The sequence below is a fragment of the Apostichopus japonicus genome, chromosome 10 (genome assembly GCF_037975245.1).
Source record: "Apostichopus japonicus isolate 1M-3 chromosome 10, ASM3797524v1, whole genome shotgun sequence".
Taxonomy (NCBI): Eukaryota; Metazoa; Echinodermata; class Holothuroidea; order Aspidochirotida; family Stichopodidae; genus Apostichopus; species Apostichopus japonicus.
Genome location: NC_092570.1, coordinates 3,324,040 through 3,344,017, shown reverse-complemented (window position 1 = coordinate 3,344,017; position 19,978 = coordinate 3,324,040). Strand labels below are relative to the sequence as shown.

The window sequence follows — 19,978 nt, the reverse complement described above, 5'->3', positions numbered from 1 at the left end:
GTGGGTAGTTAGTCATGTGGGAAGGGATGGATAAAATGATACTGTTGCTTTCGGGGGAGTAATTGGATGAAAGTTGCACCTGAAATTTTATTAAGTTGGCAAAGTATTGGATATCCAAGGCATGATTATAATATGAAAGGAGGAATTGTGATATATGGGGGGGGGGGGGTAGGGTGTTGGTGAGGGATATATTTCATTATGCCTGGGACAGCTGCAGACAGAAGAAATTATTGTGTTGGTAGTATTTAGTTGTCATAGCAGTTCCAAAATCATTCAGCATTTAATTGTACCTGAGTGTCCATTTATTTTATTTTTAATTGACGTGAACACCTTTGTGAATGGAATCAGCGGTGAGATGTTTGGGAGACCCGACAACTGGAAAAGTTATGCGAGTAGACAAAAAAATAAACATCTCGTAAACTTCTGGTAAAGTGTTGATAAAGCAATCCATGAACATTACCAGGTTTTTAAGATGAGCAATTCTTTCATCTACCATGAACACGTTGGATAATTCGTTTTTACTTTACAGGTGCTTCGATAGATTCTTCAAAGCTGTTAATTCCAAGGAAGGTAAATTGATCCCCAAGAGGAGGGCGTACCTGATGGATGACTTGGAGCTGATCGGGTTGGATTATCTCTGGAGGGTGGTCCTCTGCGCCCCGGACGAGATTGCAGCTAAAGCCATAGAACTCTTGAAAGAGACCTACACCAACCTTGGTCCAAGACTACAAGCAAATCAGGTTAGTTATTTACCCTCCCCCCCTCTACCTCCCTCCCAACAGAATACCCAGCCCTCATCCCCATTTGTCCCTTTATCTTTTAAACACTTTGTCTTAGTGCAGAGGTATGTGTATTTCACTCACTCACTGTAAAAAATTTTTGCCGAGTTAGTGAGGACAACAACAGTTGTGTGAATAGCTAGTGTTGCCACTACGTGATGTGGCAATAGGTTATATCATGTCCAGCTGGTCTGTTTAATATCACTGCAGCAGTTCTCGACAATTATTTTAAAGCAATTCAAACAGGGTGTATGTAACCTTGATGAACAAACCACTTGTCAGCCAGCCTTTCCTCTGAGTGTAACAACTACAGAGTTCAAAGTCCTAGGAAAGCTGAGGTTTTCAAATGCTATTGTAATGAAGCCATAGAGTTGTTCATTTGAAAACCTATTTCTGATGATCTGAGATAACCGTAGGGTTGTATCTGGTATCTCTTCCTGCCAAGCGTTCAGACATTTTCCTGCTAAAAAACATAATAACAAGATATTGAACCTGTTTATACAAGTTCGAGGGCCTAATGTTCCAATCCAGCCATGGAGTTGCTTGTTGAATTAGGGCATGTTTGTATTCGGACCATTCACTCTGTCAAGCATTCAGGCAGTTCCTGTTAAATCTTGAGAGACAAGCCATTAGAAATTGAACCAGTATTTGAAGGCCTCTGTAGTTAAATATTTAAAAGGAAGAGGGCCTGATGTTTCAATCCCACCTTGTTGAATGAGTGTTTTTCTTTTTTAAAGTTTGTATCGGTCTTTCTCTCTGTTAAGCATTCAGGCAATTCAGAATTGTTTAAATTGAGAAACAAGCCACTAGAAAATTGAACCAATATGAAAGCCTGTGTAATTAAATATTAACTTATGTTTCAGTTGCAACAGGATCTTCTTCAGAGACAAGCTGGATTAATATGGTTCGCCTCTAAAGAAGATCGTGCTAGGATAAAATTGTCAAACCCTCTTACTTTTATAAATTTACCGTCACAGGCTTTTTGCAGTCGATAAACAGCTCGTTAACAGTCTTTTCTTTCCCCTCTCTGTCTCTCTACGAAATAGTACCTGACAGACTGCTTAGTGCATCATGTCACCCAACCATTGAATATCGTCACTTATCATGTTTCTCTCCTTTTTTCTACGTAACGATGACATCTTGTGTTTGTTCCTTTCTCATACACACAGGTTGATATTCATATAGACTTCATTCAGTCCTGCATGGATCGGCTAAAGGCAATGTACGACACCCTGCGATCCCTAGAAGAGGGCAAAGATGGGCCGGATAAGCTGCAACAGGAGGCTACTCGGATGACCAGGGTCCTCTCTGTCCTCAGAGAATACGTCCACGAGTATGACCTCGACTTTATGGAAGAAAGGACAATTCTGCCGATGGCAAGGTAGAGATTCCTTCTTAAAAAGTATTTGAAAGTGAAGTTTGTTTAGTTCTTTCTAAAAGCATTTTACCTCTTTTTTTTCCGTTCGGAATGTTTGTCAAAATTTTAGAAAAATAATTAAAAATTGGGTCAATCCATGCCAAATCAACAGTGGCCTCCACGTCGACCCTCTCAGAATCGCCTGAAATTGATATGGTGTCTTGCCATATGTCTCAAAGGATGAAATTGGGCCAAAAAAAAATTTAAACAATTTTCGTTGCTAGGATACGGCCCCGCCTAGCAACCAAATCCAGATTGCATTTTAAGAGCCCTTAATTTGTGTCAAGTTTGGAGGCATTTTTTGCATAAATGTTAAGTATTTTATGTCTAATATTGCAGATATTGTGGAAGACATGTGGCCAGTCCTCGAATTTAGCTAATTTTGAGGAAAATTTACGGTCTCAATTTTTCGTAACAAGTAATTAAAATGGCAGAAAATGAGATAGGGGTCTTTTCTGGCCCTACTTTGAGTGTGCTCTATATTCACAAGCAGAGGCATGTTTGAGTTTTAATTTCCATAGGATCCTTGTCCAGTGGTAGTTGTACGGGAAAAGTGCAAAAAAAAAGTCAAGCGGGTCGTACGTTTTACGAACAGCGCCCTCAAACTTAAGAAATCTCACTTCTGGCCCTAATTGGGGGTCAATTTTGGGCCTGTGGGTATTTTTTTTTTTTTTTTTTAAATAGCATTTTTCAGGAGCGTATTGACCCTATTTTTAAAAACTCAAGTCAAAAAGTTGTGTATTTTGTGTTATCTACTCAAATTTACGACTCGAAAATTGCGAAAATCACTTCGTTCATATGTATGAAAATGCTTGCACAAGCCGATTTGAGTAATTCAAATGACAACAACTTCTTAGCATTAGCATACAGGTGCTTAACAATTAGGAGGGTGGTCCACTAGCATAAGGACTACAAATAAACTGCATTTTCAGGGTCATATGCCCAATGATGCCTGTGAACAGCGCCCTCAAACATCACATTTTACCAATATTTTGGGCTATTTTGGGCATTTCAAGGTCAAATTTGGTCACAATTAAAAGTTTTATTTTCGGTTTTTAATACAAAATTAGTAAGATATGTATAGTTATGATGCACAGAATGAGCTAAAATATCTTTTATATTAGTTATTAATGCTCTGATGAGCAGCTTCAAGTGGCGTATATGAGAGTTACATCAGCTCTACAGAAACATGCTTGCGAGGGCAAACAGTGGTAACATTGTATCTTCATTCAAAGAGATGTTAAACAATATTAGAAATTATTGAAATGTATTTATTAAACGTGTTCTGTCTAATACTCTTTGACTCCCTCTCACCCCCCCCCCCCCCCCCAACACCCTCCCCATAGTGCACTATGCAGATTTGTATACATACAGTATGTGACTGACTTTTACTGCATAGAGACTGCATAAACATGCATATATACTGAATTATTTGGTATGGTAATCTTCTGCTTCAAATTGTCTGTATGCATGTAACCCACCCCTCCCACCCACATCCTCTACCCAACCCTATATCAGAATAGAAAATGAATGTGAACCAGTGCGTACAGTGTGCACTACACATGTGTGTACATGTTCTGTACAGTGTTATTTTACACCAAGTACTATTTAAATACACACTGTCCAAAATCATGTACAGTATGCACACTGTACATGTATGTACTGGTTAAACATTCCTTATAAATTATTAAAAGTCTTTTAATTTAGTGAATTAGCAAATGCATACACTTCATTGCAAATATTTAAAAAGACATTGAAATATGCACTATGCAGTGTGCACTATATATGTGTGTACATGTTCAGTACAGTGTTATTTTTCACCAAGCACTTTTAAATAAACACTGTCCAAAATCATGTACAGTATACACACTGCACATTTATGTACTGGTTAAACATTCCTTATAAATTATTAAAAGTCTTTTAATTTATTGAATTAGCAAAAGCATACACTACATTTCAAATATTTAAAATGACATTGATATGCACAGTATTGAATGGAATGACCAGTACACATTGTGTACTGTACATGATTGTGGACAGTGTGTATTTATTTGCTTGGTGTAAATACTGTACTGAACATGTACACACATATATAGTGCACACTGTACGCACTGGTTCACAATTTTCTATTCTGATATAGGGTTGGGTTGAGGATGTGGGTGGGAGGGGGTGGGTTACATGCATAGAGACAATTTGAAGCAGATTACCATACCAAGTAATTCAGTATACCTTGAATGCATGTATATGCAGTCTCTATGCAGTAAAAGTCAGTCACATACTGTGTGTATACAAATCTGCATAGTGCACTATGGGGAGGGTGCTGGGGGGATGGGGGTGAGAGGGAGTCAAAGAGTATTAGACAGAACACTTTTAATAAATACATTTCAATAGTTTCTAATGTTGTTTAACATCTCCTTGAATGAAGATACAATGTTACCACTGTTTGCCCTCGCAAGCATGTTTCTGTAGAGCTGATGTAACTCACATGCCATTTTAAGCTGCTCATCAGAGCATTAATAACTAATATAAAAGATGTTTTAGCTCATTCTTTGCATCATAACTATACATATCTTACTAGTTTTGTATTAAAAACCAAAAAAAAAACTTTTAATTGTGACCAAATTTGACCTTGAAATGCCCAAAATAGCCCAAAATATTGGTAAAATGTGATGTTTGAGGGCGCTGTTCACAGGCATCATTGGGCATATGACCCTGAAAATGCAGTTTATTTGTAGTCCTTATGCTAGTGGACCACCCTCCTAATTGTTAAGCACCTGTATGCTAATGCTAAGAAGTTGTTGTCATTTGAATTACTCAAATCGGCTTGTGCAAGCATTTTCATACATATGAACGAAGTGATTTTCGCAATTTTCGAGTCGTAAATTTGAGTAGATAACACAAAATACACAACTTTTTGACTTGAGTTTTTAAAAATAGGGTCAATACGCTCCTGAAAAATGCTATTAAAAAAAAAAAAAAAATACCCACAGGCCCAAAATGGACCCCCAATTAGGGCCAGAAGTGAGATATCTTAAGTTTGAGGGCGCTGTTCGTAAAACGTACGACCCGCTTGACTTTTTTTTTGCACTTTTCCCGTACAACTACCACTGGACAAGGATGCTATGGAAATTAAAACTCAAACATGCCCTTGCTTGTGAATATATAGCACACTCAAAGTAGGGCCAGAAAAGACCCCTATCTCATTTTCTGCCATTTTAATTACTTGTTACGAAAAATTGAGACCGTAAATTTTCCTCAAAATTAGCTAAATTCGAGGACTGGCCACATGTCTTCCACAATATCTGCAATATCAGACATAAAATACTTTACATTTATGCAAAAAATGCCTCCAAACTTGACACAAATTAAGTGCTCTTAAAATGCAATCTGGATTTGGTTGCTAGGCGGGGCCGTATCCTAGCAACAAAAATTTTTTAAATTTTTTTTTGGCCCAATTTCATCCTTTGAGACATATGTCAAGACACCATATCAATTTCAGGCGATTCTGAGAGGGTCGACGTGGAATCGACCCAAAAATCTGTTGATTTGGCATGGATTGACCCAATTGACAAAAGGATGGTCTTCTGTGGTATATTTTGGTGGGTTATAAACACTACTGGAAAGTGATCTGTTGAATCTGTTCTGATGAGTTTAGACACTATGAGTTGATATTTTCTTCCATAGGTCTTCTCCCATTTTAAAAAAAGAAGTGAAAAAGTTTAGGTTTAACCTTAATGGGAGTTTTGAGAACAATGTAAAACAATTTTGAGGATTCTTTTTATCCCATTCTTCCTTTCTTCATCTTGGCAGAGCTCACAGAGGTAAACATGTGACACTGCAGATCCGTTTCTCCAACCAAAACCGCCAAGGGGAAGATTTAGATATCTGGTCTCATACCAACGAATCTCTCGCCTCTGTCAGACGACAGATACTTCTGAGGTAAGTGGGGTGGGCCGTTTATGAAATATGCAGCAGCTGGGTGTGGTCTATGTACTGTAAAATTCTAAAAAGTCCCAAGATAGTAGAAGATTTGCACTCCCAGGCTGCTTGACACTTGTCTGCATCCCTGACTGTGGAAATGTGGCCCTCAAGTATAACATTATTGTCTTTTCAACAGAGTCAAAGCCAGTCCAGCAACTACCAGACTAGACCTCTATATCAACGGAGAATTCTTAGACCCGACAGACGACAGGAAGTTGATTGGTAGTATGGCTCTTAGAGACAGAACGGTTAGTTTTTTTTTTGAAAAGTTGATATATTTATATATATATAATTTGTTTCCAAAATGTTAATTTTTCAAGTTCGGGGGTGGGGGTTAAGGTTACCTTATAGAAGCTAGTTCTGAATAGTTAAAAGGAATGTTAGCTTTGGTCATCCTCCCCTCACACATGCAATTTAAATAGAAATGTGTTTATTAGCAATCAGGGGCGATGCCAGAGTTGTCATCACTTGCAGTGCCTATTGTGACTTCACCTAAATTTTTATGTGATATTGCATAGTAGAGACTTTAAACCCTATTTTCATAACGCGATCCTCCAAATAAATGCCAACTACTGGGATATGGGGGGAGGGGTTGGAAGAGGGTTAGAGGGAAGCCACGAGGAAAGGAAAACGTGGTAGTTTTATGCCCAATCCCATGACAAAGTGTTTATCCCATGTCCAAGAGAAATTTTAAAAACATAAATTTCTTCACCCTATTAATGCGATGCTCTGCTTTCTATGTTATTATGTTCCTTCTCTCGTCCGGTGTAGCTCATCACGGCCAAGTTGTGTCCAATCGGTTCCAACATGCCCTCGTCCCCTGACAGCTCATCAGATTCCTCCGGAGGATCCCCCCAACACCCCTGTGACGGTCCAAACATTGAGGCAGAGAAGTGTCTGCCCGGAGTGGTGAGTTCATCTCCTCTGATGTTGTGTTGCGTCAAATAAAGCGATCTATATCCAAGTCTGTTAAATGGAAACCAAAGACGTAAATACAAGTCATGTTTCTGAAAATGATGGCGATAGAAAAATATTTTTCAAGTATAATCAAGATGTGGAGAGTAAGACAACTAGAACACACATTTCAAATTAGGTGTTGGTCAGTGGTCATCCACATAATGAAAGAATTACCGGGGCTTGTAAAGCCAAATTTTTGCAGCAAAGCTTCTAACACGGGCGTGGTGATGCCACAGACACCAATGTGAACACAACTGACTCCCCACACCCCCTCCACCTCCCTCCCACTCTGGCAATCTCACACCTTAGTTGAGGACACCAGATGCCAATCAATTGACACAATTGTCTCATCTAAAGCATTATCTGGTGGTGATTACTCAAAAGTTAAAATGAACCATCAGCATTCTTAACTTCTGTTTTTGTCTCTTTCCTCAGCTGATGTCGACAAAACTTAAGTATGTAGAATTCCTATTCAACTTGGCTGACATTGGCTGTGTCTTAGGGATCCCGTCTCTGAGAGGAGAGGCAAGAGCGCTTTTGAAGATCATACCAGGAGGTGAGTGATTGTAGTCAGGGTACACCACATGTCATTCTTCTCCACCCCCTGTAGTCCAAAATTGCAGTCACAACTGCTGTCTTTGTCCTAGTTTACGGTAACGATGATAATTTAGTTCCATCATTGAACCAATCATTTCTTACGATTGATGTCTTTATGTGTAGCTTATACAATGTCCCAGGACGAGAACAGACCAGTCACAACTGCTGTCTTTGTCCTAGTTTACGGTAACGATGATAATTTAGTTCCAACATTGAACCAATCATTTCTTACCATTGATGTCTTTATGTGTAGCTTATACAATGTCCCAGGACGAGAACAGACCAGTCACAACTGCTGTCTTTATCCTCGTTTACGGTTACGATGAAAATTTAGCTCCAACAACGAATCAATCATTTCTTACCATAGATGTCCTTGTGTGTAGCTCGTACACCGTCCGAGGAAAAGAAGAGACCAAGCTAATATCCCTTTTTCCCTGTTTGTTCGATTTAACAGATGCAAGGATCGTTGAACAGTTACAAGAGGTCTGCGCTAGCGCCGCAGAAAACAACACTCAATCCCTTGAATCTGTATTCTTTGGAACTTCTCCATCGCAAGTTTTGTATTTCTTAGAGGTAAGATGACGTGTTTGTCCCACATTTCTATTCTTCAAAGATGGTTTGGAAATACAAGGGCAGTCTGTCCTACAACATATTTTCCTCGCAAATACTGAAGGAAGTTGAAACCAGATTGTTTTTTTTTTTTTTTTCTGGCCCAGGTAGAGTTCCTGATGCTAATATAGTTTGTAAGCTGATTCCATTTTTAATTGATATAGTATATGTTGACTATCCTTGGGAAAATTTCTTTTCAAAATGAATGCAAATACTTAGGATATTTTGCATATCAACTTCTGGTTGGAATATTACGAGCGATGCTGGTTACAAAAGTTTAAGGAAAGGTGAAATATTATTTCTTATTAAGTTCGTAGAAGCAATTCACAAAGCGACCATGTCTTAGAATTTCACAAGTTTAGACAATTGCAAAAAAAATTAAAATCTTAAAAAAATCTACTGGCTAACTATCAAGCTCTCTCTGGCATTGAAACATGCATCCCTTACTGTACAGGCTTTCAAGAGCAGCACAAATTTTATTCGCTAAAATTTGGTGCTTACGTTAGGTAAAGAAATGGGCAAGGGGTTTTCTATTTGTACCTGCAATGTAGAATTAACAAGAAATTTACCCTGCCCCCCCCCCCTCTCCCCAAACCCTTGTGACTTAAACTTTAAGTTAGAGTTCACATTTTTGTTTGAAAGTCCATTCACTATCCACTTTCCAATCCATACATGTGCCTGGTACTTTAGGGCACCTCAAGATTCTATAGAGCAAGAAAAGATATCAGAATTTGGTAAAGGGCTCTGAAGTGTTAGATAAGGAAATATATTCCATTATGATGCCCCAAAAAAAACCCAAAGACATTGAATTACAACTTTTTGCTCTCTCCTTGGAAGTTGACTAATATATGTTGATATTTTATTTATCCATATTTATTCTTTTGTATTTTATTGTTCACGTCTTGGTATTCTCCTCCAGGTTGTGTACGCGATGCTGATGCCTGCCAAAGCACCAACGGGTCCTGAAGCATTCAAATTTCAAGTAAGTGAAAGATAACAGATAGAGTTTCAAAACCTCTGGTTGTGAAGAAGTCAGTTTTCTGTGGTTCATTTACTTTTGTAATTAGAAACCGTTTAATAAAATCAAGAACAACAAGAGTCAATGATTTTTTTTGAAAAGATTGTGATGAATATTTATATTTTTTCTTCTCCCCATCCCCCCCCCCCCTTTCTTTTGTGGTCAGTTCAATTTTTTGAAGAGTGGAGGAATCGACTGTGTCATCAACATGCTCACAAAGAACAACTTTCTACAAAATGGAGATCTAGACACAAGGAGGTTAGTATCTTTGTAGGAATCGTTACCAAATCTTAGAAATGCTCTAGTGGATTAGCAGGGATCCTTTTATTTATGACTGTTAGGATCTCTACTTGTGAATGAAATAAGATTGCAAATTGGGAGCGACTTTTAGTCGTATTTTGTCAATTATTTTAAGGTACTCTGAGAATGTAAACAGCATTAAATGAATAAAATCTGAAACATAATTGAATCTGGTGTTTTCTTTGACATCTATTGTCCTTAGTAATTAGCAATACTGTTAACTAACCTGCCTTAATTAACCTGCCAGAAAATTCCTGTGTTTTATTAAGCAATTTGTATAACAGGGTTATTACTGTCTTTTCAGTTGATGGGGGTGGTGGAGAGAAGTTGGTGGGGGGGGGAGGGAGGAAAAGGGGTAAGCAGAGGAGGGATAAATGTGTGATCTGAAATGCAGCTTTTAAGAGCAAAGAACAATTTTGTAATGAGTTAAGTTGCTAGGTAATTAAATTACCTAGTTCAGAAGGTTTTAAACTTTATGAAAAATTATTTTCTTACTTCTTTGTCATAGGTGGGCTCTACACCTGGTCTTGAAGACTGGTAAACTGATGTTTACGACAGCAGGGTACGCCAAGCTGGCAGCGGCCCAGGAGGCCTACCAGAGTGACCCGAACACTGGTCCATCCATATCACAGGCAGCCCACACCCAGGCAGTTATTCTTCAACAGGCCCTACAGCATATACCAAACCCTACCACAGAGTGCATGCTGAGGAACGTGGCAATCAAATTAGGCAGAAGTGTGTCAGAAGATGTACGTACACAAAAAAAGAGGGAAAAATGCCCCAAAAATGAAAATATATGAAAAAAAGCGAGAAAAAAACATTTTTTAAGCATTTGTCAATTTTTATTTACTCCCCTAAAAAATTTCAGACAATTCCTTAATATAATTTTGCTTTGTTTTTTCATAGATAAAAAAGTTTCCAAATGTTTTTCTTGTAACTGTTGGCAGGATGATTGGATGATCTTTAAACAGTGAATTAATCCAAATGACTTGTATTTACCCTGTTTCACCTTACAAAGAAGGAGTGTAGAACTCAAATTTTTGTTGAATGAGCATTATCACAGATTTACAATGTTTCGTCCTGTCTCTCTCCTCTCTTTGACCTCGCAGATGAAACTAGGTTCTCCAGACATGAGCGTCATCAAGTTCATCCAGAAGATCGCCTGGTCGGCGGGTGGCGGCCATCTCAACCTTCTTCACGCTACGAATGAAGAAATTCACAAAACCTATGAAAAGGAGAAGGTCAGTTTTCATCACTGTCTCACCTTATAGTCACTTATTGTGTATGGTCATTATCTTAAAATGTACTGACCATTGTCTAAAGCATACCATAGTGTATGAAAACTACGATCGGGGGGAAGGGGAAGGGCATGGGGGAAGGAAAGGGGAAGGGGCATGGGGAGAAGAAAGGGCAGGGCTGAGGGGGGAGTGAATTAATGCTGGCCTTATGTAGCCATAATTTCATTGCCCTTCTTTTCTTTGTTTTAGATAATGTAAGATGTTTTTTGTACTATATTCACACCAGTTATTCAAACCAGTTCCCTCGTATACAGATATTTACCGTTAAAAACTAGATTAAAAATTTTTTAGGCAATCAATCATTTATGCTGGCTGGACTTTAAAACAAATAAAAGTCTATAAGGATTTGCCTCTTGTTCAATAGACTGTGAAATTATTCTTCGGAATGCTTAAAAGAAACTTGATTAAAAAATTAATTTGATAAAATTCAGTTCTCATTTTTGTTTGCTTTCAGACGGAAGGCTCTGAAGCTGATCTAGACGACGCCAATCTCTGTCGTGAGGCTCTAGAAGTCTTGTCGATCTGCTTGGCCCTTTGTCCTACTGCCCTTGATGCCTTGAACCAAGAGAAACACTGGAAGATGTGCATTGTCGATCTTCTTCTCCTCGCCCCCATGAGGTAACCTCTTCAGATATTAAGCGACACAGCTGATAAGAGAGCCCCACAATCCTGTTTTTCTTGAGTTAATTTTTTTGAATAAGGATGTCATTTATTCAAGAGAAGATTCCTTTGAGATAAAAGAGACATCTAAAAAAAACTGCAAAAACTTGTCAAACTAGGTCGAATCTACACAATTTTTATATCTTAAGAAAAAGAAATAGCAAAAACACTATGAAGAAAACATGTTTGGTCTAAAATTTCTTGATAGGGTAATGTGATTTAAATCTCGAATGAGAAAAATTTCCACGAAAAAAGTTATAATAATGTTAAGTTTTGTCTCCTTCACCCCCCTCCCCAGGCATGTGAGGCTGGCTGCAATGGAACAATTTCTGGTCATGGCTACCAAGTGCACAACGGGAACGACGGCACTCCATGTACTCATCACTCTCAGCTTCAGTGTACTACAGGTTAGTCTCCAACAATAGTTGATCACCTTCCTCACCCCCCCCCACCCCCATGTCTCTCCTATAAGGTACATATTGGTCATTGTTATTTTGTTTTATTTTGGGGGTAACCAGGTTTTTGTTTCGACTAAGCATAAAACATTGCCTAGTTGTCCACAGAAATAGCCTTAACAATTTGTGCCTCGTTACCCTCATATTACATTCACACGACGACCGTAGTGATCAGGCCTTGACGAATCATCATCCATATCACGATTCCATTTTCAGAATAAAGTGAAGGAAAACTTTGAATCCTGTGGAGAATATTTTGGTCTCTTATGCCGCCTGCTCAATTACGCTTACCAGTCCAACAACCCCATACCCAATGCTGAAATCTTACTCAACAACGAAATAGACTGGCTCAAGAAAGTCAGGGTAAGTCGACAGATATTTCAGTTTTTTTTTTCTTTTTATGTAAGAGGAGACAAGTTTATTTTCCATCTTAAGATTGCTGACATGAAATAATGTTTCAATTTTTTTCCTTTCATTCTTGAGAATTTTACAATCAGCGTTTGATTTCTGTCCATTGTTCTATTAATTTGTCTATTTGTCTGTGTCTTTTGTTTGGTATACCAGCCCATAATTGTCTCACTGCTGGTCTGAAGCAAAATTTTTAATATTAATTATCTTCTTTTGTATTCACAGGATGAGGTTTTGAGGACCGGGGAATCATTCAGCCAAGAATCTCTTTTGGACGGTCATCTAGGAATTACCAAGGAACTCCTGTCATTTATGTCCTCCGAGAAGAAGTTTCAGATCGGAGCCAAAAAAGATGGATGCCAACTCATCAAGGTCAGTGATATTCTTGTCTTCCATTTTTTCCTAACTTTGTTAAGAAAAAAGGACCCTTTTTCCATCCCAAAATATGCGTTCTTTCTTCTTTGATTAGCTTTTGTGAGAAACTGAAACAAAGGTTGATAGTCAGTAGTGATCAGGAGGAGTAGTCAATAATTTGGACAAATTTGTTTCAGTCAATTCTAAATAGAATTTGCTACCTAAAGTTGATGATCAATTGCACTGAGATCTATATCTATCTGTAAGAATAATGATTTATTTTTACTTCTTTGGCGTAGTGACATTAGGTTTAGTTTCAATCTTGCTTTCATTCAGTGTATCAGTACGCAACATGCATTTTTGTTTTAAAAAGTCTAAATCAAACGATTAACTGTGTGCACTAGTGCGGTAGGAGAAACAGTAAATGACGTCAAAAATTAAGTAGCGCAGAATTTGAGAGCCCTTTGGCCTTGTATTATTTCATTTGGATGTAACACAAACCTTACAACCAAAATCCATGTACAATAGAGTTGATAAAGATACAATTGTTCACTGTTCCATATTACCTGCAACAATCAGAGATTGTAAAACACTTGTAGATGGTGATTGGTTAGTTTGTTTGGAACTTTGTCAGTTTAAAAAAGTTCCCAGCAGGATGAATGAAGTGTATTACAGGAATGATAACTACTGGTTCATACCATTAAAATATAACTCATTCTGAATATTGGTGAGAAGAGGTGGGGGGAGTGGGGTGGGGGGAGGGGAGGGATCTGATGGTCTGTGCGAGGTCCTTCTATGTACACAGAACCCTGTTTAATCTTGTTGATTTTGTAACAATTCCTGTGGTATCTGTTATTGTATGATACAAGTGTTTTCTCCTATAATAATTCCATTGATTTATTTCACCCCATTCTCTCTCTTTCTCCTGACAGGAGTTGATGGAGGATTTTCTCTTCCCCGCCTCTAAGGTGGTGGTTCAGACCAGGAAAAACAAAGCGGAGACACCTCTGGACCCAGTGGTCCCAGTCTGCGCCAGTTCCGCCTCGGTGAATGCTGCTTTCGAACTACTCGTCGCCCTCTGCGTGAATTGCGTGGCAAACATGAAACTCGTCGTCGATACTTTGAGAGAAATGTACTATTCAGGTAGGTATTACTCGACTGGCATTCTTAAAATAGAGTACGGATTGCATCATTGCGGCATCATATGTTGCCGTAAAAAGCCGAAATCATACGTCATAAGCATCATTTATTTCTGTATTTTCGAGTCGAAAGTGATCATATCATTTTATTAAAAGATATACCCTTCCATTGGAGAAGTTTCTCTTCATTTCCGCTTGAAATAACTTGACCCATGGAAATTGCTTTTAAGAAAACAAGATCCCCTAGAAATGAAGTTACTCCACTGTTTATTGTTTGAGAATTATTTTGGAAGTTTGATACCAAGGGAAAGGTCAGGTGATTTTGTGTTGAATTGTGTGCTACTTTCACTGTTGATGTACCCATTTTTAGTTGGAACTGCTCAATTACGAGGCAAAATTGCTTGCGTCTCCTAATTATCGAAAGAGGTGTTGACACAGGAGAAAGTTCTCTAGGAAGATGTGTCAAGCGACCGCCAGACCCCCAAAAAAAACCAAGAAATTAAATATGATGTGTATACATATTATAGTCATATAAATAATTTCTCTTGTTAATGTATTGGCTCTCTCTTCAAATCCACTTGATTTTTTCAAATTTCGGTAAGCATGTTTGTAAATCAAGGAACTTGTGAATAGCTGAATTTACAGCAAGATATAAGAAACCAAACATAGTCATTGACCAACTTTGTCTTCATTTTTTTTACTATTCCAGGTCATGAGGCACCTCTAGTAGAATGGGAGTATCTCCCACCAATCGGTCCCAGACCACACAAGGGCTTTGTCGGTTTGAAGAATGCGGGAGCGACATGTTACATGAATTCAGTTTTACAGCAGGTAGGTTACCCTATTAGTATTTGACATTGCAGGTCCCTCAATATACTTTATGAGGGGCGATGTGTCACTCACATGCAATAATGTTGTTTTGAGGGTATTTTTTCTTTCGCATATGTTGGTGTTTGAAATTTTAGAATCGTGTTGGTGAATGAAACAGGAACGAAGGAGAACATTGTAGGAAATAATGTACCAGCACTTGGGGTAGGGGAGGTGGGAAGTGTAGAAGAAAATATTCCTCCATGACTTGGCATGTATAGCTATTTGACATCTGACCCCCCCCCCCCCCCCAAGACATGGAAATGATGAATGAGTTTTACCACCAATAAGAGGGCTACACAGTTTATATTAGAAAGACGATTGTAAACTTTCAGTTAGCACAGAGGTTGAAGATGTTCAAGTTTTGTGATAATCTCTCTTGTAGCTTTACATGGTACCTGACATCAAGAAGATTGTCCTGGCAGCTGAGAGTCCAGCCATTGAACACGAGGACGACTTTGATGGAGATGAGAAACAGGACAATGAGGTAAGAGGATGAATTTCAAGAAACAGATCGGTTTTATTTACAAAGCAGTGGTAGTCTGCACAATCTTACTATTGTGTTTTTTTTTTGGTCTGCTTATTTGGGGGGGAGGGGGCAGGTAGGAGAAGGATGGGGCAGAATGGGGGAGGAAGGGGCCAGGTGGGGGAGTGAGATGAGGAGGGAGGTGAAGTGGTTGATACAACCACACAAATCTAAATTATGCACAGCTGCCATCTTATGTCTTTGTTTCTACTGTTATCTGATTAAATCTACATTTTTATAGCTAAGCATATATTTGTTACAGATTTTCTGTCATGTCCATGTAACAGACTATAAATTGGGGTAAAGAACGGGGGAAATTATAACAAACTATGAAGTGACCTGCCCCTTTTTATATGCCCTCTGTTGCTATATGAAAAAAAAATTATCACTTTTGGGTCTTTTGTTAGGATTTGTCAGGTGTTTATGTATTTCTTCTAATTGAACCTTTGTTTAAAGCATTCCAAATAAAATTCCTTTTGTTTTTTCTAGAAGTGAAACATGAATTTTTTTTCCCTCCTCCACAGACCAATATAGACTTTGGTGATTCGGAGGTGTCAGGCAGCGGGTACAACGAGGAGAAGCCGACCACACTAAGCAAGCAAGAGCAGGCCAAGGAGTACAATCTAGGAGTCCTCAAGAACATTCAAGCGATCTTTGCGCATTTGGCCGAGAGTAAATTGCAATATTACGTACCAAGGGGTTTCTGGAAACACTTTAAGTAAGTATAACCCAGAAGGCCATAGCCCCCCCTCGTCTCAAAACACTGACCGCAAACAATGGGTTTCAATATTATCCAGCCGAGTACGGTGACCGATGGCCTTGAAGAATGCATTTGTGATTTTGAGCCTTGCATCATTACCCTTTAGATTGGTCGTTGAGTCATTAAATTGAACGAGAATTTGCAAGATTCCTTATAGCTTTTATATATTATATGTTGAGAATCATATCAAATATAAAATAAGAGTATGTTATGGATTTTCTTTCTATTTATTTATGTAATTTTTTTTTTTTTGCTTCTGGTGATAGAAATCTTGAAAGAAAAGATAAGAGAAGAAAGTACAGTCATGATATTAAGGAGGTGACATGGCCAAAAAAATAAAAACACAAAAATTATTCAAAATTGGAGAAGTTTTTCGTGGAGAGATAACAGTATGTAACTATACTATTATGTTTTTGTTGGGCCACACATTATATGAATTTCTTTTTTGGTATATCTCCTAAATACACCCCATAAAGAAGAATGACAAGTCATCCTTCTCATTTTGTTAACATTAGAACTATTAACTCATGTAACAGTATCAGGTATGTCATTGAATATTGATGAGAATCAAATAGACTTCTGGCACCTACATCAGACATCATGCTTCTGAACTGCGGGTCGTAGGTCGGTAACAGCTGGCCCGATAAATGTTCCTTCTGCTCGTTTTGGATGCAGGGATCCCCTTCCGGTTTTGCCTGTCCCATATTTAATCTTTAACAGTCACTCTTCGTCTTCTTCTTCCGTTTAGACTGATGGGTGAGCCAGTCAACCTACGAGAGCAACACGATGCCCTGGAGTTCTTTAACAGTGTGGTGGACAGCCTAGATGAGGCTCTCAAGGCAGTCGGTGCTAGTGCAGTCTTTCTCAAATGTCTAGGTGGCTCGTACGCAGACCAGAAGATCTGTAAGGGTTGCCCACATAGGTGAGTACGGTGGACCTGATAGATTTCAACTAGAAATTTGACGGAAATGGTCGAGGAATGCGAGAGTCTCACAGTACATTAACGGTTATTATATACCTGTAATCTATTGTCTATCCTCTAGCAATCATTCATTTGAATCCTCAAACCTTTGTGAGTCTAAAAAACTCTATTCGGACTCAAACACTTTAGTTTTCCAAGTATTGTTCTCAAGTATATGTTGCTAAGATTTTGCCGGCTTCCCCTCTCGCTATCTGTTCATAACAACACAGCATCTCACCGTGCTTGTCTATCGGCTTGGAGGAATAGCGACAGGGTTCCCATCGAATATTGCATTAAATAGCACCAGCAGGAAGTTATGGGGTCTTATAACAAAACCACAGCTAACCAGAATGAAACACATGAAATATTTCTGGCATTCCTCAATTATAAACAAAATAAATAATAATAACATAGACAAGGAAATATAGTACAAACTCAACGGAAACTTTCTGTTGTAACATCAACTTTGGGTCACAACTGCTGGTCCAGAGAGATTGAAATTTGGATCAAAATTTTTTTTTTTCAGAATCAGTATCTCAGACTCCTGGTTCCTTGCTTTAACTGCTTGGTTTAATTCCTAGTATCAAATTCACATTTCACGGAGAGATTTTAACATGAAGAATGTCGCAGGTATGCCCAAGGATTGTACCCCAGCGTCACACCATGTTATTGAACCCCTTCTGTTGCTAGGGTTCTCAATTAATTTTAAACTAATGGCAGAGGAAAACCATTTGGTGAAGCAAAGTGCCAGAGAGGACCAAGAGTCTCACTACCAATGTAGATAGAATCATGTGCAGGGAATGGTGCTCAAACCAAAGGTCTCATGGCCTTACAGCCTCGATAATGCAAGATGGTGGGCCGGCCGGCCGCCTATGGAGGACCCCTTTCTACTTTATTGCTAGATAAATGAAGCATTTCACTTTTAATTAATGCTTCTAAAATGTCTTGCCCATTTGTGGAAATCATGCTTATCCTTATTTTACTTCGCTCTCTTAATTCTTCAGGTATTCACGGGAAACCATGTTCACTTCTATGAATGTGGACATCAGAAACAACACCAATCTCTTTGATTCCTTGGAGCAGTTCGTCAAAGGGGATCTCTTAGAAGGAGACAATGCATACCTCTGTGAAAAGTGCAACAAAAAGGTTAATGTTGTGATGAATGTGTTTGCAATTCTATGTAAATTCCCATTGGTATAACTACAAGTATTAGTACAAATCTATGTCAATTCCCAATGATGTGACTACAAGTATGAGTACAAATCTATGTAAATTCCCATTGGTATAACTACAAGTATTAGTACAAATCTATGTCAATTCCCAATGATGTGACTGCAAGTATGAGTACAAATCTATGTAATTTCCCATTGGTGTGACTACCAGTATTAGTACAAATCTATGTAAATTCCCATTGGTATGACTATCAGTATGAGTACAAATCTATGTAGATTCACATAGGTATGACTACAAGTACAAATCTGTTAGGGTGGAGTACAAACACAGACAATTATATAGAATTCTATCATGTAATGATGGATTTACTACAAGTCTGGTTGTTATTTTCATCAAGCTGATTACTCAATTAGCAGCTGTTCCAAAATTTTGGGAACTGCTTTGACTGTTTTTATGACAAACCATAAGCCACCGTGATGGAAGTTGGTAAAAGGTTTTCATGATTTATTTCACTAATAACATTAATTTGTGTTTATCTCCCAGGTGGATACAGTTAAAAGGATGTGTGTTAAAAAATGTCCAAAGATCCTTGCGATACAGCTGAAGAGATTTGACTATGACTGGGAACGGTAAGTCGAACCACTCTCTCGACAGGGATACTGGTACTAAAGAAAGTTAGAAAAGATTTAAGAAAGTCATATTACAGATCTTGTGAATCCAATAAATATTTCTACCAACTGTCCATCTTAATAGCTTGTTGTTCTCCTCGTTGAGGTTATAAAATGTTGGGCTTGAAGAGTTTATTTTGAGATGTTCATTGTGCAAATTCTGTGATGTCAAAACATCGGGTCCTACGGTCCAAATAAATGTGCTTGTTTCCTTCTCAAATTGATATGGTCGTAAAACCTTCTGAAATAGTTGTTCTGTGTTGGGACATCCCCCTCCCTCATCCCCCTCCCTCCCCCAGGCCCTCTTGGTAACATATGATCGAGTTACTTCATCAGGAGTGATTACAGTGATCAACTAGAATAAAACGACTGTTTGACAAATGATTGTTTGACACGTTGTCTAAGTGTGACTTCACAATTTATTGCATAATGTACCCTAAATCAAAATGAATAAAGTTTTAAATCTGTTATTGTCGGCTACAGAACAAGCTGCGGACACCGATATGGAAGTAATGTGTTTCGTTTTTCCTCCACCGTATGGTACATTTGTTTTTCCTCACACCTCGGTATTTACGTTAACAGGTTAAACCCATGCGGGAGTTGGAATGTACTTTCGTAAGGATATCCGACCTCGAATGATCTCCGAGTTTCATATTCATTTATTTTTTCTACTTTTACCCTCCAGGGAATGTGCAATGAAATTTAATGATTATTTTGAGTTTCCAAGAGAGTTTGATCTGGAACCGTATACAGTCGAAGGTCTAGCAAAGCTAGAAGGTGAGTAGCAACATACAAAAGCAAATCACTGGAAGATGATAACCTGATTTGTGTATCTTGGTCTGGAGAAGGTTGGGGGGGTGGGGTTGGGGGGGATTTATTTATCAAATGGGTGCTTAATAGGCATTGAAATTTGAGAATGTGGAAGAGGTTCTTGTTTCACTGGAAGTTGAAGTTGGATTATGAATTTTGGAAGGGTTGTAGCTGTTAAACTTCAATTGATGGAATCTTAATATTCTTTCCCCCTTGTAACTACGGCACTATGTTTTTGATT

At 38.4% G+C, this 19,978-nt stretch overlaps 1 protein-coding gene across 6 annotated transcripts in view; it reads left to right on the top strand.

Moving 5' to 3' along the window:
* The window catches only part of LOC139975258 (ubiquitin carboxyl-terminal hydrolase 9X-like), a 93,236-nt gene that overhangs the window by 25,791 nt on the left and 47,467 nt on the right, over positions 1–19,978 (top strand). For all 6 annotated transcript variants that reach the window (XM_071983015.1, XM_071983019.1, XM_071983013.1 and 3 more), the window contains exons 22-44: positions 530–740; positions 1,949–2,160; positions 6,007–6,135; positions 6,314–6,425; positions 6,949–7,086; positions 7,570–7,690; positions 8,186–8,304; positions 9,260–9,322; positions 9,525–9,616; positions 10,167–10,407; positions 10,768–10,899; positions 11,411–11,574; positions 11,915–12,023; positions 12,288–12,434; positions 12,705–12,851; positions 13,766–13,976; positions 14,682–14,803; positions 15,225–15,326; positions 15,890–16,083; positions 16,874–17,047; positions 18,091–18,232; positions 18,803–18,888; positions 19,613–19,704. In XM_071983015.1, the coding sequence (XP_071839116.1) occupies positions 530–740; positions 1,949–2,160; positions 6,007–6,135; positions 6,314–6,425; positions 6,949–7,086; positions 7,570–7,690; positions 8,186–8,304; positions 9,260–9,322; positions 9,525–9,616; positions 10,167–10,407; positions 10,768–10,899; positions 11,411–11,574; positions 11,915–12,023; positions 12,288–12,434; positions 12,705–12,851; positions 13,766–13,976; positions 14,682–14,803; positions 15,225–15,326; positions 15,890–16,083; positions 16,874–17,047; positions 18,091–18,232; positions 18,803–18,888; positions 19,613–19,704 (3,260 nt within the window). The remainder of the gene's footprint in view (positions 1–529; positions 741–1,948; positions 2,161–6,006; positions 6,136–6,313; positions 6,426–6,948; positions 7,087–7,569; positions 7,691–8,185; positions 8,305–9,259; positions 9,323–9,524; positions 9,617–10,166; positions 10,408–10,767; positions 10,900–11,410; positions 11,575–11,914; positions 12,024–12,287; positions 12,435–12,704; positions 12,852–13,765; positions 13,977–14,681; positions 14,804–15,224; positions 15,327–15,889; positions 16,084–16,873; positions 17,048–18,090; positions 18,233–18,802; positions 18,889–19,612; positions 19,705–19,978) is intronic.